Source organism: Vidua chalybeata, chromosome 2, assembly GCF_026979565.1.
Source record: "Vidua chalybeata isolate OUT-0048 chromosome 2, bVidCha1 merged haplotype, whole genome shotgun sequence".
NCBI classification, from domain to species: domain Eukaryota; kingdom Metazoa; phylum Chordata; class Aves; order Passeriformes; family Viduidae; genus Vidua; species Vidua chalybeata.
In genome coordinates this window covers 80,323,395-80,338,717 of record NC_071531.1, presented here as the reverse complement: position 1 = coordinate 80,338,717, position 15,323 = coordinate 80,323,395, and the positions used below count along the sequence as shown (strand labels likewise).

General features: G+C 35.7%; 1 protein-coding gene across 3 annotated transcripts in view; it reads left to right on the top strand.

Annotated features, from left to right (window-relative positions):
* The window catches only part of GRM5 (glutamate metabotropic receptor 5), a 228,831-nt gene that overhangs the window by 158,742 nt on the left and 54,766 nt on the right, over positions 1 to 15,323 (top strand). For all 3 annotated transcript variants that reach the window (XM_053934655.1, XM_053934653.1, XM_053934652.1), the window contains exon 3: positions 15,017 to 15,252. In XM_053934655.1, coding sequence (XP_053790630.1) covers positions 15,017 to 15,252 — 236 coding nt within the window. The remainder of the gene's footprint in view (positions 1 to 15,016; positions 15,253 to 15,323) is intronic.

The window sequence follows — 15,323 nt, the reverse complement described above, 5'->3', positions numbered from 1 at the left end:
ATTCATTATCCCACCAAAACTAATTTGAGTCTCATTCTTCCAACCTGTATAGGATTGGATAGTCCACAGCATAGCATAGAATTTAATATAAGTTCAAAGTAAAACCCTTAAATGTCACAAAATACAATGATGACATAATCTTGGTTTAGAATCAAGCATAAGAATATTTATAAGTTTCCAAATTTTTGGGAACTATGAAATTATCAGCACAAGTTACTTTATTTCATCCAAAGTATAGTCCATACCTCTTGTCACACTAATACTGTGTGGATAGACACTCAGTTGTAATACCCGACACTACTCCAGCCTAATGGAATTAGTTTACTGTCAGAAAGAGAAAAAAAATCCAAATAGTTGTGTAACCTGTCAGAGAAGAGTAGTTTCTTCGTGATATCACTGGCCTGAACATTAGGTGGAGCCATCTGCTCAATGCCTCTTCAGACCTCAGTTGTGATGGCACTTTATCATCAAAAGCATTTTGCATTTAGTTATTTCCTCCCAAATTAAAGAATCTTTCCCAGTCAGCTTAATCTCTGTAAACAATTGGAAGAAATTAAATTAAAACTGTTTTCTGTATATTGCTAGGTTCTTTCCTGAAAAATTCTGCATCGGCAATGACTTGCTTTTTTGTTTGCCACTGTATTAATTGCACCTTCATTTTACATTTCCCCATGCCATATTACTTATTACAATTCCATTTGGTTAAGGAAATTAAAAAAAAAAAAAAGACATAATGCAGTATGTGACCTATTTATTTAAGGAAAATGGTGTTTTGCTGGTATGCTCAGGCCCAGAATTATTGCTGTTTTCTACACCAAGGTTCATAGAATCATAGAATCGTTGAGTGATTGGAGTTGGACGGGACTTTAAAGATCATATAGCTTCAACCCCCTGCCATGTGCAGAGGCACATGATTTGCCTTTCTCTCCACCTTTGCTATGTAGACCTAATTTTATCTCATGTGCCACAACTAGATGAACTAAATTGCAGTTCACTTTTGTCCGCCTCTGACATTTCTGTCTCAGAGTATGAAGTAGATGTGTTTCCAATAAGTAGTCACCCCTCAAGGCTAGGGACCATGCAGTCCACACACGAAGGGCTCTACCAGCCATCTGCAGCACATGAACTGCTGTTCTACCCCTACTACATACTGCCATCATTTCAAACACAGTATTTTTTTCAATAGGAGCTTTTCTGCTATATATTTACCCAATAGTATTTCCTGCCCTTCCTGTCCCTACAACAGCCTCAAGGAAACCAAAACTATGGCAACACAACAAACACAATAAATTTTTGTCCCACTGCACTGGAGAAGCTGTTTTTCCTATGAATATGTATTCTTGGCTGTCAGCAAACGCTGTTGTAAGCTTTGTGTCACTGCCCACTCACAGACCACAGGAACACCTCAGTGTCAGCGGTGTTTCCTTGCATAGCATATTCAGAAGGAATGACTGCTCTGCTCTCTCCAATTGCTAGTTTTTGCAGTGTGTGTTCATGTCTTTGAGAGCACCGTGGGTCTGTTTTATTTGCTTCATGTAGGCTATTCATAACTTTCCCAGGATATTGTAGAGGAAGTAGGCATATATGTACTGATGGCATCATAGTAAGAGACTTACTTATATCTCTGGAGAAACATGCTAAACAATAATTTGTGGTAGAGTGTTGCAGTTATTTCACCTGTGACAAACCAGCAGTCATGATACTGTGGTTGCACAAACCTCCACTCTGTTCACCTTCCCGGGAAGAGTGTTCAGCTCCCCTCTCCCTCCAGTCAGGATAGAAATTGATTGATCAGTAAGTTCCTTAAAAGTTATTCTGAGCTACTTCTCTTTCAGCCTCATCAGTATTTCTGTTCTACTACATAGAAATCATCAAAATGTTTTCATGGCACTTGGGGATATGTTTTAGCGGTGGACTTGGCAGTGCTGGATTAATGTTTGGACTCAATAACCTTAGAGGCTTTTTTCCAGCCTAAGGATTCTATTTCCAAGCTTAATGGTCTAACCACCACATTGTTTAGTCATGTTCATCCACACTTTCAATTAATAAATTGATGCAGAGAGGATTTTATAAAAGAATAATATCAGCTTGATACCTACAGGAAAAGGAATGACAAAAAGAGGTCTCATGATGAATATTTGCTTCATTTTATTAAGTAGTATAAACAAATATTCATGCCAGGATCTTGAATACAACAGGAACTAAGAATCATCATCCAATAAAACTTTGGCCTTGTTTGTTGAGATACTCAGAGTTCTGGCTGATACTGACAAATGAAAATAAGTAAATATATTCTTAAGATATATTTACTAATTTATTAAGAATAAGCAGGACAGTCTTTAATGCAGTATTTTTAAAAAAGGAAATAAGTAAAAGTACTGAAACTATGCATATCTTGTTTTAAGCAACATGGATTTAAAAATTATAAAATAAAATACTCAGTGTGAGCAGGCAATTTTTATTTAATTATCATAGAGTTATGGTCAAATAATACTATTTTAAGTATCTAGGTTTCATACTGTCAGCGAGTTTTGCTGAAAGGGTTATCTGGTAAAAAAAATCCCAACAGCTTTGTTTCAAATTGATTGGTATTAAATAGACTAGAAAAAGTATTTCAATAGATTTTGAAATGAAAATTAATTAAAATTGGCATGCAGGTTCTGCCTACTAAACTTTTAAATGTCCCTCAATGTGGAGAATTGAGAAGATTTTTTTTCTATTTTTTTTTTTTCTTCATATTACTTCCTTTCTTTTGCTCCATTTAAAGCCTCTCAGATTGCCAATATTGGACTATACAGTGCATTTTCAAAAAGTTCTTGTAAGCTTTCTTTGGAAAGGTCAGGTATGTCCATTGATTTACTATTGTTAGGTACTTCTGAGGTCTTTAAGAGATTTAGCAATAGTTTATAGCTCAAAAGATTTATAAGCAAAACAAGCAAAATAAAACCTTTTAAAAGATTTTCTTTTTTTCTCCTTTGGCATAATTCTATTTAAAACAGAGCTTCTACCAGTCTATTATCACAAAATTTAAGTGACATCACTCTGTTGAGGAAAGCTACTATTGAGACTTCCTCTTACAACCCAAATCTCTTGTGGCACTTATATGATTTTGTACTTCAAGCTCAATTAGGCTCTATAACCCTACTAATATTAATTCTTTTCAGAGTCACTTCTTACTTTACTTTTTATCATGCTTCTTCTAGTTAGGAGAGCAGGTCTATGCCCTCAATCAATATTTCTTTTCAGTCAGGGAAACAGAAGATTATCTACTGACACTTTGATTCAAGAAAGTACATTCAAATGTATAACATGGCTTAGTGATCTGCTTTGGCATAGATCCCATCTAGACTCTAATATTTCCTTCTATATTTTTATATTTTCTTAGTTGAAAACTGTTGCTTGGCAACATGAATATGGATTCAGCACTTTACATTTTTTCTAGCTTTGAAAGATTACTTCTTTGTTTGTTTGATAAAAAGATCTGTTTCTTCCGTATTTGTAATGTTATGAAGATGTTCCCATAAAGTTTTATGAAATATTTAGAGTATTGTAAGCACTGAACTAAATTATGGAACTAAAAAGTTCAAGATATGTATAACAAAGCTGTGATGTAGAGGCTTTGTTGCTCTCTGTTCATTCTGACTAATGCCAATCAAACTTCTGGAAAATGTTCTCTCAATATATAAAATTTGGAATCATTTTTCCAGTGGAATATTCATGTTAGGATTTGGCTCAAATACAGTCTAACAAGAAAATTCATTAAACTACTCTCAGCAATAAACAGTGTTTGTGTTGCCCATGAAGCTAGTGATAAACAGTTGCAATCATCAAGAGACTTGCCCTTGAGTAAGAACCATGAATGAAAGTGTTTTAAATGTAAATGTGTAAATAAGATTTTAAACTACGGACATAGCCCTACAATTAATGCACCATTTACAGAGGAATAGATAAAAAGTGTGTTATCATATGTAAGCCATTTTAATTGGAGACCTACTTTGCTATTTTAGTTGGAGGTTTTCACTTACAGTGCTGTCACAAGGAAAGGTCTTGCTACATATGAACTGATAAATCATGATAGATTAGTCTGTATTATCATAAGTTATCACTGTTTTGGGACATGGCTACACTAAGGAAAGCAATAAAAAATTGCTGATGGAATCATTACACCTTGCCCTATGTCTTTCATGTCACTTTGAAATATTAGCAAGGTACATCTCAAATGTCAATTTTGAAGCAACAATTTTTTTTCAAATTTTCAGATTTTTTAAATCTGTGACATATAATTGCAAGACAGACAAGCGTGCGCTTCACGAAGTTACAATTTATTTTACAATAAAGAATCAGGTACTGATTTTGCATCATGATTTCCCAAATTTATGTCATCCATGTGATCTGTATATAAGTTAATTCTGCAATGTATTTTGCAATGCAATTTTTGAAAGTACTTGTCATATAACAACCTATTGTGTGATTATACTACAGAAGAGATATTTTAACTTTTTAGATAACCCCAGCATACTATTTTTTTTTCCTGTAGGCCATTAACAATCCTTTATTTTCAAAGCTTGGTTTTAATATATTTAAAACCAAAACCGTCCAAACCAGATCTAAATATTTGCAGATGAGTGAGCAGTTCTAGTGATAAATTGTGTTCTCAGAGACAGACATGGAGATGCTGACAAACTTCACTTGCAGGATTCACTGGTGGTAACCATAGCCACATTTCTGAAACCTAAAGCCTGATTATGATGTCTTAAGGGCTTTGCATGAGTATAAGCATTGTTTTCAGTAATTTCAGCAAAAATAGGTTAAAAGTATATACTGATCCTTTCTTGGCAGACTTACAGTTAAATACAGATAGTATGTTAAATGACACATTTTTACTTGAAGCATGATCATCTCATCACATTTTTGTGCTTTTTCTCTCAATATATTCTGGATGGCATTTGTTTTCAACTTTACATTTTGACTACTTGTATTTTTAAGCAAATTTCCAATGCAGAAGGCAATTTCACAGGGTACAGATCACCCATGGGTCTCATTCTATTTCTGTTAAGGCAAATCTCTGTCAACTCAATACAAAAAAGGAGCTATAAATGTGCTGCTCAATGAAAATCAGGCCCACTTGAATAGAGAAACTAGGCAAAATTTAATAGTCCTGATCTAATGGGGTTCATTTTTGTGAGTTCTCTCACCTTATTTTAAAAATGTTCCTCCTCCACATGGGTTAGCACAGTGTAAAGAAATCAGCAATATTTATGCTGAGAGAAATTACTTTTTTTAATGGCATACTAAAACACCGATATGTGGTAAAGAAGCCACTGGCTGTGAATTTTTAAGGTTTCCTGTACTTGTTTGGAAAGTGGTATTGTAAAGAGGTGTTATGATTTACACCTGTTTCACCCAGACTGAAATGATCCTAAAGACCACTTCAGATTGCTATTGCTTCATGTTGCTGACAAAAATCCTCACCCATTAAAATGGTAGAATATGTAAGCTGGTGTTTGTTAAACTTATTCAAATTCTTCTTCTGGGCCTTGACTACATATAAAAATTTTTTGCTGAACTCCATTAGGGCGAGATTGCTGGGTTTCACGAGCTTTGGTTTGAGCATATTAAAGCAAGTTCTATCTTGTCTGTGTGGATGGCAACACAGAAATCAATCCCTCATTGTGGAGTTACAGTCACTTATTTAAAATGTCTAAGTCCAAGCTCTGGGCTGGGCAACTCAAGTAATTGATATAAAATTAGTTGAGTGCATAGATGTGCATTTGCTTTTGAAAATTATAGTTCTAAACTTGTAGAAATGAGAAATACAAACTGCTTCAGCAAAAGAAATCATAAAATCATAGAATGGCTTGGCTTTGAAGGGACATCTTCCACTAGACCACATTTTTCAAAGAAACACTATTACTTAAAGAAATAAAACAATAGAAGTCGCTCTGGTTTCAGATTAGTTTGTGCCACCAAGATGTAAATATATTCCTGTGCTCTGCTTCTTGTAAAGGATTTGTGTTTTGCTGCAGTGACGAATCCCTTCAACAGACCTCTCAAACCTTGTGATGTACATATTGCATCATGGCTCTGAGGTGTCAGCACATTCAATATGACCCATTCTTTTCAAGAAGAAGGTGGCTTTGAATGCTGTAGAGCAAGAAGCACTCAGACTACAAGGTCTTTAACATATTTTCCTCCTCTGAAGCCAATGACGGTCTAGTGATGTTCTTTTTCTGACAGTCATGAGTCCTCCTCAAACAGCTGACTAAAAGAACATCATGTTTATAACCTGTGATGCCTGAATTATTCTGAATTGAGCTTTAGAAGATGAAGGGCTTATAAAACTGCTCTATAATTCAATTCTCTGTATATCCATGGATAATACCAATATGAATGGATGGGATGAGCTAGTCATCATGCATTATATTGTCTGAGGGCAGGCACTGAATTAATTAGAGGGATATGTCTTGATCTGAGCAAGAGGCAGTCTTACTGATGTCAGTGGCACAACTCCAGCTGATTTCAGCAGGAGGAGAATTTCAGTATATTTACACTGTTTGTGTCATTATTCTAGGTCTAGCTTGGTTTCCTTTGCCATATTTGCCTCCACTTGCTGAACACAATGTTAAAAAAATTATTGAAATTACTAACTCCCTGGGGGACTGTGACTATTAATTTATTTGTATTTTTGATTAATTAACTGTGTGCTAATTGTTGCATTTATGGGCTTGAAATTACTTATTCTTTCTCTGAAAAAAATCCTACCTAACGTCTGTCATTTTAAAATCTTTGCACATGCAGAATCTGCTATGCATTGTTCAACTGGAAATTTTATATTAGCCCCTCTAGATCTACTAGAGCATACACCAAAGAGATTTAAGACTTTTAAGAAAGTAATATTCTGCTTAGCTCTGTACTATTAGACCAGTGCAACCTTTCTAGGTAGGCATGGTTTTAAAATAGTATTATTTAAAATAATATTGTTAACATACCATCTTTATCTTTCTGTTCCATGTTCAAAGGTTCATCCTAAAGTTTCTGATTAGCCATAAACAAATTCTCTCCAAAATAATAAGGTTTAGTGTTAATATATGCATTGCTATTAAGAGTAGCTACTGAAATATGAAATATGCTTCTTTATATTTTATGTTGGCCAACTTTTAAATTCATTTTTGTTTAATGTTTACTTCTCTGTGAAATACCTAGATATATTCATTTCTACTGATTTAGTCATACTGTTCCTTGTTTATACATTAAGTATATTATTTATTACTAAAAGTGTTATTCTGCAACAACAATAAGAGGTAACATCTCAAGTGTTGTTTTGAATTATATTTCATAGCATAGTTTAGTAAACGTTAAATGAACACATGTTAAAAGCACTTAAAAGCTGGAGTAAAGACATGAGAGATTATTGCATGCTGATTATTGCATACTGATTATTGCATGCATATTTTCAGGCTGAAAATTGTGTAAATATATACTCAGAGGAAAAAAATATATATGTATGCTTATATAAATCATATGATTATACACATTAAATTTTCTGTCAAATAAGTAAATGCCTTCACTTATACCATTTTTTTCCCTTTTTTGAAGTATTTTTAAATTAGTAAGGCTATCACAGTTATCTGTTCATTCATAAGCCTATTTTTGAATTTATCTTAAGGATTGTTGTTGCATGTCCCTAAAAATAGTGGCTAGATGTCTAATGGGGAATCATTCCATCACTAGCAACCTCAGTAAATTATTATCATAAGATAACTCTGATTCAGAATAGGATTTTTTTCTCCTGGTGGACTTGATGTAATAAAAAATCCTCTGAATCAATGGGAGCAATCATGAGTAGAAATGCAACACTGGTTTGTATATCTGTTCTGCAGCAGAACAAACTGAGGATCATTCTGCATTTAGGGTCGTCCCAGAGATGTTTCCATTCAAGGCTCATGGGATATGTGGAAAATAGCTTTGTGACAGCATTTCAAGACAGTAGGCATTTGCTTATCATTTCTGACAAGCCCTGATTTCTGTTTATGATTTTTTTTTTGTATTTGTTTACATAATATAGCAATGGACACTACTTTCTGGTGCCCTGAAGCTATTCTGAAGTTTGGGATTCTGGAGGAGATAAAAATCAGTATTTTCACAGTAAAAATACATATGAAATTGAAGTGCTTTAGACATGAACCATTCTTTTTCCTTTCCTTTTTTTTCTGCTGTTGCTGACATTATGTAACTGGTGCTTTTAGGCTATCACAAGGAGAAGTTTACGGTTTGAGGAGCTTAGAGTGAATTTTATATATGACTCAACAGCATTAACATTGTTGAAAAGAAAAGCTGCTGCCATATTTGGAAAATACACTTCAAGGGTATGAAGTAATCTTTTTACCCTCTAAAAAAAAGTGATGGAAGCAGTCCTGATGTCTGATGGCCAGCTCCCAAAGAAATTTTAGGTTTTCCTACAGGGCATATCCCTTCACTTGGTTTTACTCTCTTTTGACCATCCTTATCCAGTGCGAAATCTGAAGAAAAGTGCTTCTCACTCCTTTTTTTACAACGTTGTCATGAAAACTTGCTTTCTCCTCCCTTCCTGCTCCTTATTAAATCCTTATCAGTTTCTCCTGGTAACTATAGCCAGGAGACTGGACACAGTGTGGGAACTGACTGCTTAGAATGTGAACAAGCATTTGCTTAGGATAGGACATCCCTATGCCTATAGGGAAGAAGACATTCCATCCCTCTCATCTCATCTTTAGCCCACAAAGCTCTCATTTTGATTCTCACTGACATCAGCACCCAAGTCACATCCCTGACACTGTCAGCATTGTCAGAGCATCCCAAGGTAGCACTGAGTCTGTTGAGACGAGGACCAGCTGGGCACTTCAGGAAGAAAGACACCTTGGATGACAGCAAATTTAGAAATCAGCTTGTCAGAGGGAAGTTGGATAAAACTGGGCCTATGTAGTCTAGACAAACATCAAAGCCTTTACAAATAATTGATCTAGAGGGAACATAGCAAAAAAGTAAGGGACTTCCATTATAGCACAACTTTGCATTTAATCCTAAGAATACCAAGTTGTCTAGCCATTCAAAATGCCTTTCTTCTTGGAGATATGTCAAATATTTTCCTTCTCATGAAAGAATTATTTGAGAATCAAGAGAGCATATTGCACAATTTGAGTGTTCTTGGTGTTTTCAGAAGTTTTCAGGCAAATTTCCCCTCAATTTAGGGGGCACCTCATATGACTTATATGTATAGATATAACTTCAGTTAAAATGATGAGCTTTGACACCTGGCAAGCGTAAAGAAATAGGAATCACACATTGGAAAGTGTATTTTTTTTGTACACCCGAATACAGTCAGGCTAAATTACTTTGCAGCTCTGAACTACAGATGAACACAGCTGCAAAACTCTCTGTTTCATGCAAATTAGATGTTGCTATAGGCTACCATCCTTCAAGTTGCCATCACAACCTTTCTCAGCTTGGGGAAGTTTGGATACTCAGCAAGTAATTAGTACCAGTAATCCCCTGTGTAAGGTATTGGCCAAATTCACTGCATAGCTACTTCTCGTTATCATGTTGTAGAAAACTGTGGGCCATACTGCCTAAAAATAATCCAGTAATTTCTTTCCTTCGAATTACCCTTAAATTTATTTATCTTTATAGTATGCATGAAAAGGAAGAAAAAAAAAAGGGGGGGATCTGCAATCTAAAAAAAGCCAGGCAGCAAAACAAGAATTCATTGCATGCACAGTTATTATAAAATGAGCTCATCTAAATGCATCAGTTTACAGCTGCTCAGCAAAAGCAATGCCACCCTCCTCTCAGTATTAACCAAATAAATTTACCTTTGCAAGTCTGGTAGTGCTTTGAGAAAAGTGTGAGGACTCTTTAATACTTTTAGAGGTTTTAAAGTACATGGAAAAAAACCTTGGAAGAGCAGAGAAATACAGTGAAATTAATTTTAAAGCCACTTAGACAAAAATTCCTGCACAGGTGGAGAAATATATTTTCAAGTGCTATCAGTCAGATTTTTGGCAGGAGAGTGATTATAGATGTGGGCAGAAGAGCAGTTTCCATCATTATTATGTGACCTGCCTACAAACAGATTTCTGCATAACAAAAAAAGAGACCAGTCTATAGCCTAATGAATGCACTCATTAACTGTAATAATGTTAGCTATAGCTTGAAAGGGACTCAGAGAAAAAGAAATCAGCTCAACCGATTCCAAGACCCTGCTGCATTTTCAACATAGAAAATAAGTGGAACAGTTCACAAAAGGGAGTCTATTTTTGTTGTACACATGTGTTTCTTAGTATTTTGTCTAATCTTGGAAATAGAGGTTTAGAATGTGTGCTGAATTTTCCAAGTGGTTTTCACAGGAATCCTAAAGCTATGTTTTCCAGCTCACTGATACTATCTCACAACATTTTACTGTTCATAATTTGTCCAGAGCCAAGAGCAGAAAACTTTCTTTCAACAGACTGAATCATTTCATGGACTAAACCACTAGACATCTCTGCAGCTTTCTATGCTCTAAAGAACTTGTTTAAAAAGACAGGGAACTAGGTAGCATGGGGAGGAGTTTCTGCAGGAACATCACCTCCAGCTGGTGTTCTGGATGTCCACCAGGTTGCAATTGCAGTCGGTTTAGCATTAGACCTCTCCCTGTTAACATCTCCCACCCAGGACTGGCAGCAGCCTAGTGCTGCTGCTCTACCATCCTAGTTAGTTAGTTAGTTCCCAAAAAATCTTTATGTCTTGATAGTATATTCTTAATAATACAGGATAGATCTTGATAGCGTATACCTGATACCTTGGTAACTTATCAATGACAACCTTTTTTTTAAAGTGAACCACTAACAAAAATATCACTGAAAGTCAAAAAAAATCATATTTTCCACTCACTGTTGCTTAATTTATTAGTACAATAAAATTAAAATGAGTTGATTGTCAAATATTCACAAAATAGTGACTGAAAAGGGTTGCAGTAGTTTCAGGGCCTGTCAATTTGCACAGTGTATCTGTTTGTTCTGCCCCGCTTGTATTATCCAACATACACTCTTGCTAAATTTGGAGGCAGACTATAGTTAATGGTCTTCAAATCACAGGTTGTGTATTGCTTTCTATAATTCGATTCTCACAAAGTTCCAAAGCAAAGTTCCAACTCTGTCAGGATACTGCATGGAATGAAACAAAACCACAACAGGCATTGTCATTGTTCAGGAGTACTTAAATCTGAAGTTGTCCTTGAAGGATATTGTGATACTGAATAGAAAAATAGTCAATTATAATATTCATTTAATCTCTTTATCAGCATAGGATTTTCCAGTTTGAAACTTTTTTAGTCCAGCTGTCCCAAAAAGTGGCAGAATTTCCATACTTTGTTGAAAAGCTTCTCAAGAATCTGAAAACATTCATTGAAGTCAATATTATAAACCCTATAACTGAGATTTAAGAAATGTCTTAAACAATGCAAAAGATTTGTAATATTTAAAAATTAAATCTGTCTCTATTTAGTGTGTAGGTATGTCAGTTTGGGCAAATAATTTTGTAGTTGTACAAATAGAATACCTTATCATTGACTCATTGGTTTTGGAATTTCATTTTCCATGACAAAGGTCATTTGGGCTATGGTATTCATAAGTCTTACATATAGGGCCAATATTACAGAATTGGTGCTATGAATATTGAAAACTGAGCAATTGGTCTTAAACTGCTAGACCTTTGTTTACTTCAGACTGTCAAACAAAATGTCTAAATTAGGGAATGTAGAATTTCTTTTCGATTTTCAAACCCCAAAGGATTATCTTGATTATACTGAGATAGAGTTATTTGGGGATTAGATGTAAAAACCTTCCTTTCACCCAACAAAAAGAGAGATAAAACAGTTTCATTTTCATTTAGAGTAATTTTGACCCAGTGCTCCTGCCTACCATGATTGCATCATTGGAATTAGCTGTGTATAGCCTAACACATCATTTAGCCTAAATAAATTTCTCTTTCTTGTTGCATCCCATAGCAAATACAGAGAGAGAAAAAATACAATAATGAATAAATAACTAGGCCAAAACATTACAAGAACCTGGGGGAGCTGTGAAGGAGAGTTATTTTAACTTTCTTTGAATTTTTTGTCTAATCTGCTGGGTTTTACAGAATCATCATTCCCAGACAAATGTCAATCTCAACAACTACTAATGCATAGTGGATGTCAAAAAGTCAGATAGCCTACTGCCATCCCTTCACCAAGGCAGGGACATTTATATCAGATGGATGCTCATCTGTTTTGCTCTCTGACAACCCTAAGAGTCTTCACTTCAAGCTATTCTAGTTCCTCATTTTCTTTGCTGTGAGGAAAATTTCCTGGTGTCTGAGTCATTCTCTTTTCAGTTTAAGTCCTGAATGCTTATCTCAAAATGATAACCAATTTGTGATCTTTTTGCTGATGTTTTTGATGTACCTGAAGACAAATAGTACGTCTTCCCTAGTACTGTGTTTTGTTCTTTAAGCTATAAATCTTCAGCTAATTCAATCAAGCCTGTTTTCTCCATCATCTCACTTTTTGGTTTACCCTTCATCTCTGAAACTGACAACTAGATTTTTTAAATATTCATTCTATTCTGTATCCACTTTCAGTAATTTTGGGATAGTAATTTAACATTTGCTTTGCCACATTGTCCATCTGAGGCTTTGTGATCACTACATCATTGCCTGTACAATACACACTTTGAGTAGGTTTTACAGAATATTCCTAAACACCCTTTGCTCTAGAAGCTAAGCTAAAATACTTATTTGGATGAGAAGCAGCTCCGCTGAATTAAGAAGCTCTCCTGCAGAAAAGTTGAGAAGGAGGGTTATGTAATTGTCATTAAAAAGTTGTCATTTCCATATTTTTTTAATAATTTAAAGGTATAAAATGGTATCTCTGTTGAAAATCTTAGAATGATAGCTTATCATAAAATAATTCTGTAAATTTTATAGCACCCTGCTGGCTTAGATCTACAAAACTGCTCCTTTGAAAATGATAAAGAAATTAATTACAAGAAAACGGGCTTTTTCTAAGTTTTCTATGAGACAGCTCATAAAGCTGGGATGCTGACAGCATGGCTTTAATTCTTTCATATTCTACCCTGTTTAAAAAAAAAAAATCCCACACTACAAAGCCTATCACTTCCTGCATTCAAAAACTTGTCAGGTTTTATGAGGGTGGATAAAACTGCTTTAAAAACTTGCCAAAGAACAAGATGAATCTTTTATAGGAAAGGTTAAATCAGTAATAAATTTAAAACACCTTCTGTGGCTTTTATCACAAAACAACCCATAATGGGTTTTAACTCTGTCCAGTAAACATTCCTGGTGGAAGTGGTTTGACTTACTTGAGCCTCTTGAGTGCAGTTGGGAACATTAACACCTGTGTTAATCCCTAAACTGGAAGGTAAATTTTCCAATTGTTTTATTCAAGCTGAACAGCAATGCTCATCTTTCTCCTCTTGTGAATGAATATTTTACTTTTCTGTGCTGAGTAAATCAGTGCATTTGAAATTTGAAGCATGTTTAGTGGTTCTTTCATTTTGATTCCAGACACTGGATATTTTTTCCCCCTGGTGAAGCTGCTATTTACTGACGTTGCACCTGTGCTAGGAAGATGTAGTCAAGAGTCCAGGCTCTGCTGAAATAGTGTCTTGTGCAGGAGTCACTCTCTGAGGGCTTTTGCTCTGTGTGAGGACAGCTGAATGCACAGCATAAGGAACGCACTGGGGACCAGGTGTCTGCAGCAGGATTCCTGCCTGCTCTGCAGTACCGTAGAAAAGTTTAAGACAGGCAGTGAATGATCAAAAAATAGCAAGAAATCCAAACACAAAAAGGTCACCTACATCACTTAAAGTATGACTAACTTACAGAAGGGCTAGCTTTAAACAAATCATGAAGATTTAAAATAAGACAAGTTGAGCTTATTTTTTATCCGTCAATTATTCAACTTTTAGGATCTAAAGGTACTCTCTATAGTCAACATCAGTGACTTTTTAGAGGCGGGGGGGGGGAAATGCTACTCTGAGATTCTTCTCCAAATCTCTGACTTTTGAAAAATTGAAATATCATGTTCATGATAAAAGAGAAGAATTCTGAAATGTTATAATGAAATATGTACTCTTTTAGGGTTGAGTGAAACTTCATAAATGCCAGTACTTCCAGGAAAATCCATTGTGAAAATGGGGAGAGGGAAATTACCCTGAACGTTTGTGACATTTTGTTTGAGTGGGGTTTTCAGTTGCTTCTGTCTCCTTGTGGTTTGAGTGTTGTAAGCTGAAAGGTTAACAGAAGGGGATTAAAATTCTGTGTTCAGTACAGTATCACACAACTCCATAAAGCTCCAGCCACAAGCAACAAAGAAATAGGAGCAACACCTGGATCTGCATAATGCTCTGCCCAGCTTCATTAACCATGTCTTCAGAGAGGATTAATTGCTTCAGATGCAATGCCATGTTGTCTCTGTGCTGGTGTTTCTGCTTGAGCAGTGCCAGCCCATACAAGGTTTGCTTCTGTCTCTTTGTGCCATGCTTCATCAAGAAGTACGGACATGATCTGCAACACAGTGCTGCCCTTTGCACAGTGAGAGGTTCTGTCCTCAAAGTCACATTCTCTCAGGTAAGAGTAGTATTAACTCAGTGTCAGGGAAATGCTGAACCCAAGGTTTTCTCCCCTCAGTGAGGTTAATTGATGCAGAAATGCACATATACACAGCAGATTTCAGGACCTGTGATTTTTAACATTTTTTCAATTACCTGACATGGAAAATGTGGAATAGATCATTTAAGTACAAGGTGCTGATGTCAAGCACATGTAAGTAAAATACTGAATTCTTCCTCTAGAAGAATTACAGGTGCTTTACAAGACTTCAGTGAGAACCACAACTGCTAGTGTGTGTGCTCTTAGGCTCTGATTTTCAATGTTAAGAAAGCTCTTTTCTCATTCCTTTGAATGGTCAATGTTGTGTCCCTTTTCTTTACCCCCGTAGTGACGGCTGGGCAGACAGGTACGACGTGACAGAAGGGTACCAGAACGAAGCTGTTGGTGGGATCACGATCAAGCTGCAATCCCCAGACGTGAAATGGTTTGATGATTACTACCTACAGCTCCGGCCAGAAACAAATCATCGGAATCCATGGTTTCAGGAATTTTGGCAGCACAGATTCCAGTGCCGGTTGGAAGGGTTTCCCCAAGAGAACCCTAAATACAACAAGACCTGCACAAGTAAGTGAATTTATTACTTCTGCTGAGTGAAACAATGTGAATGAAGGTCTGGTCTGATGCAGCACGGTCTG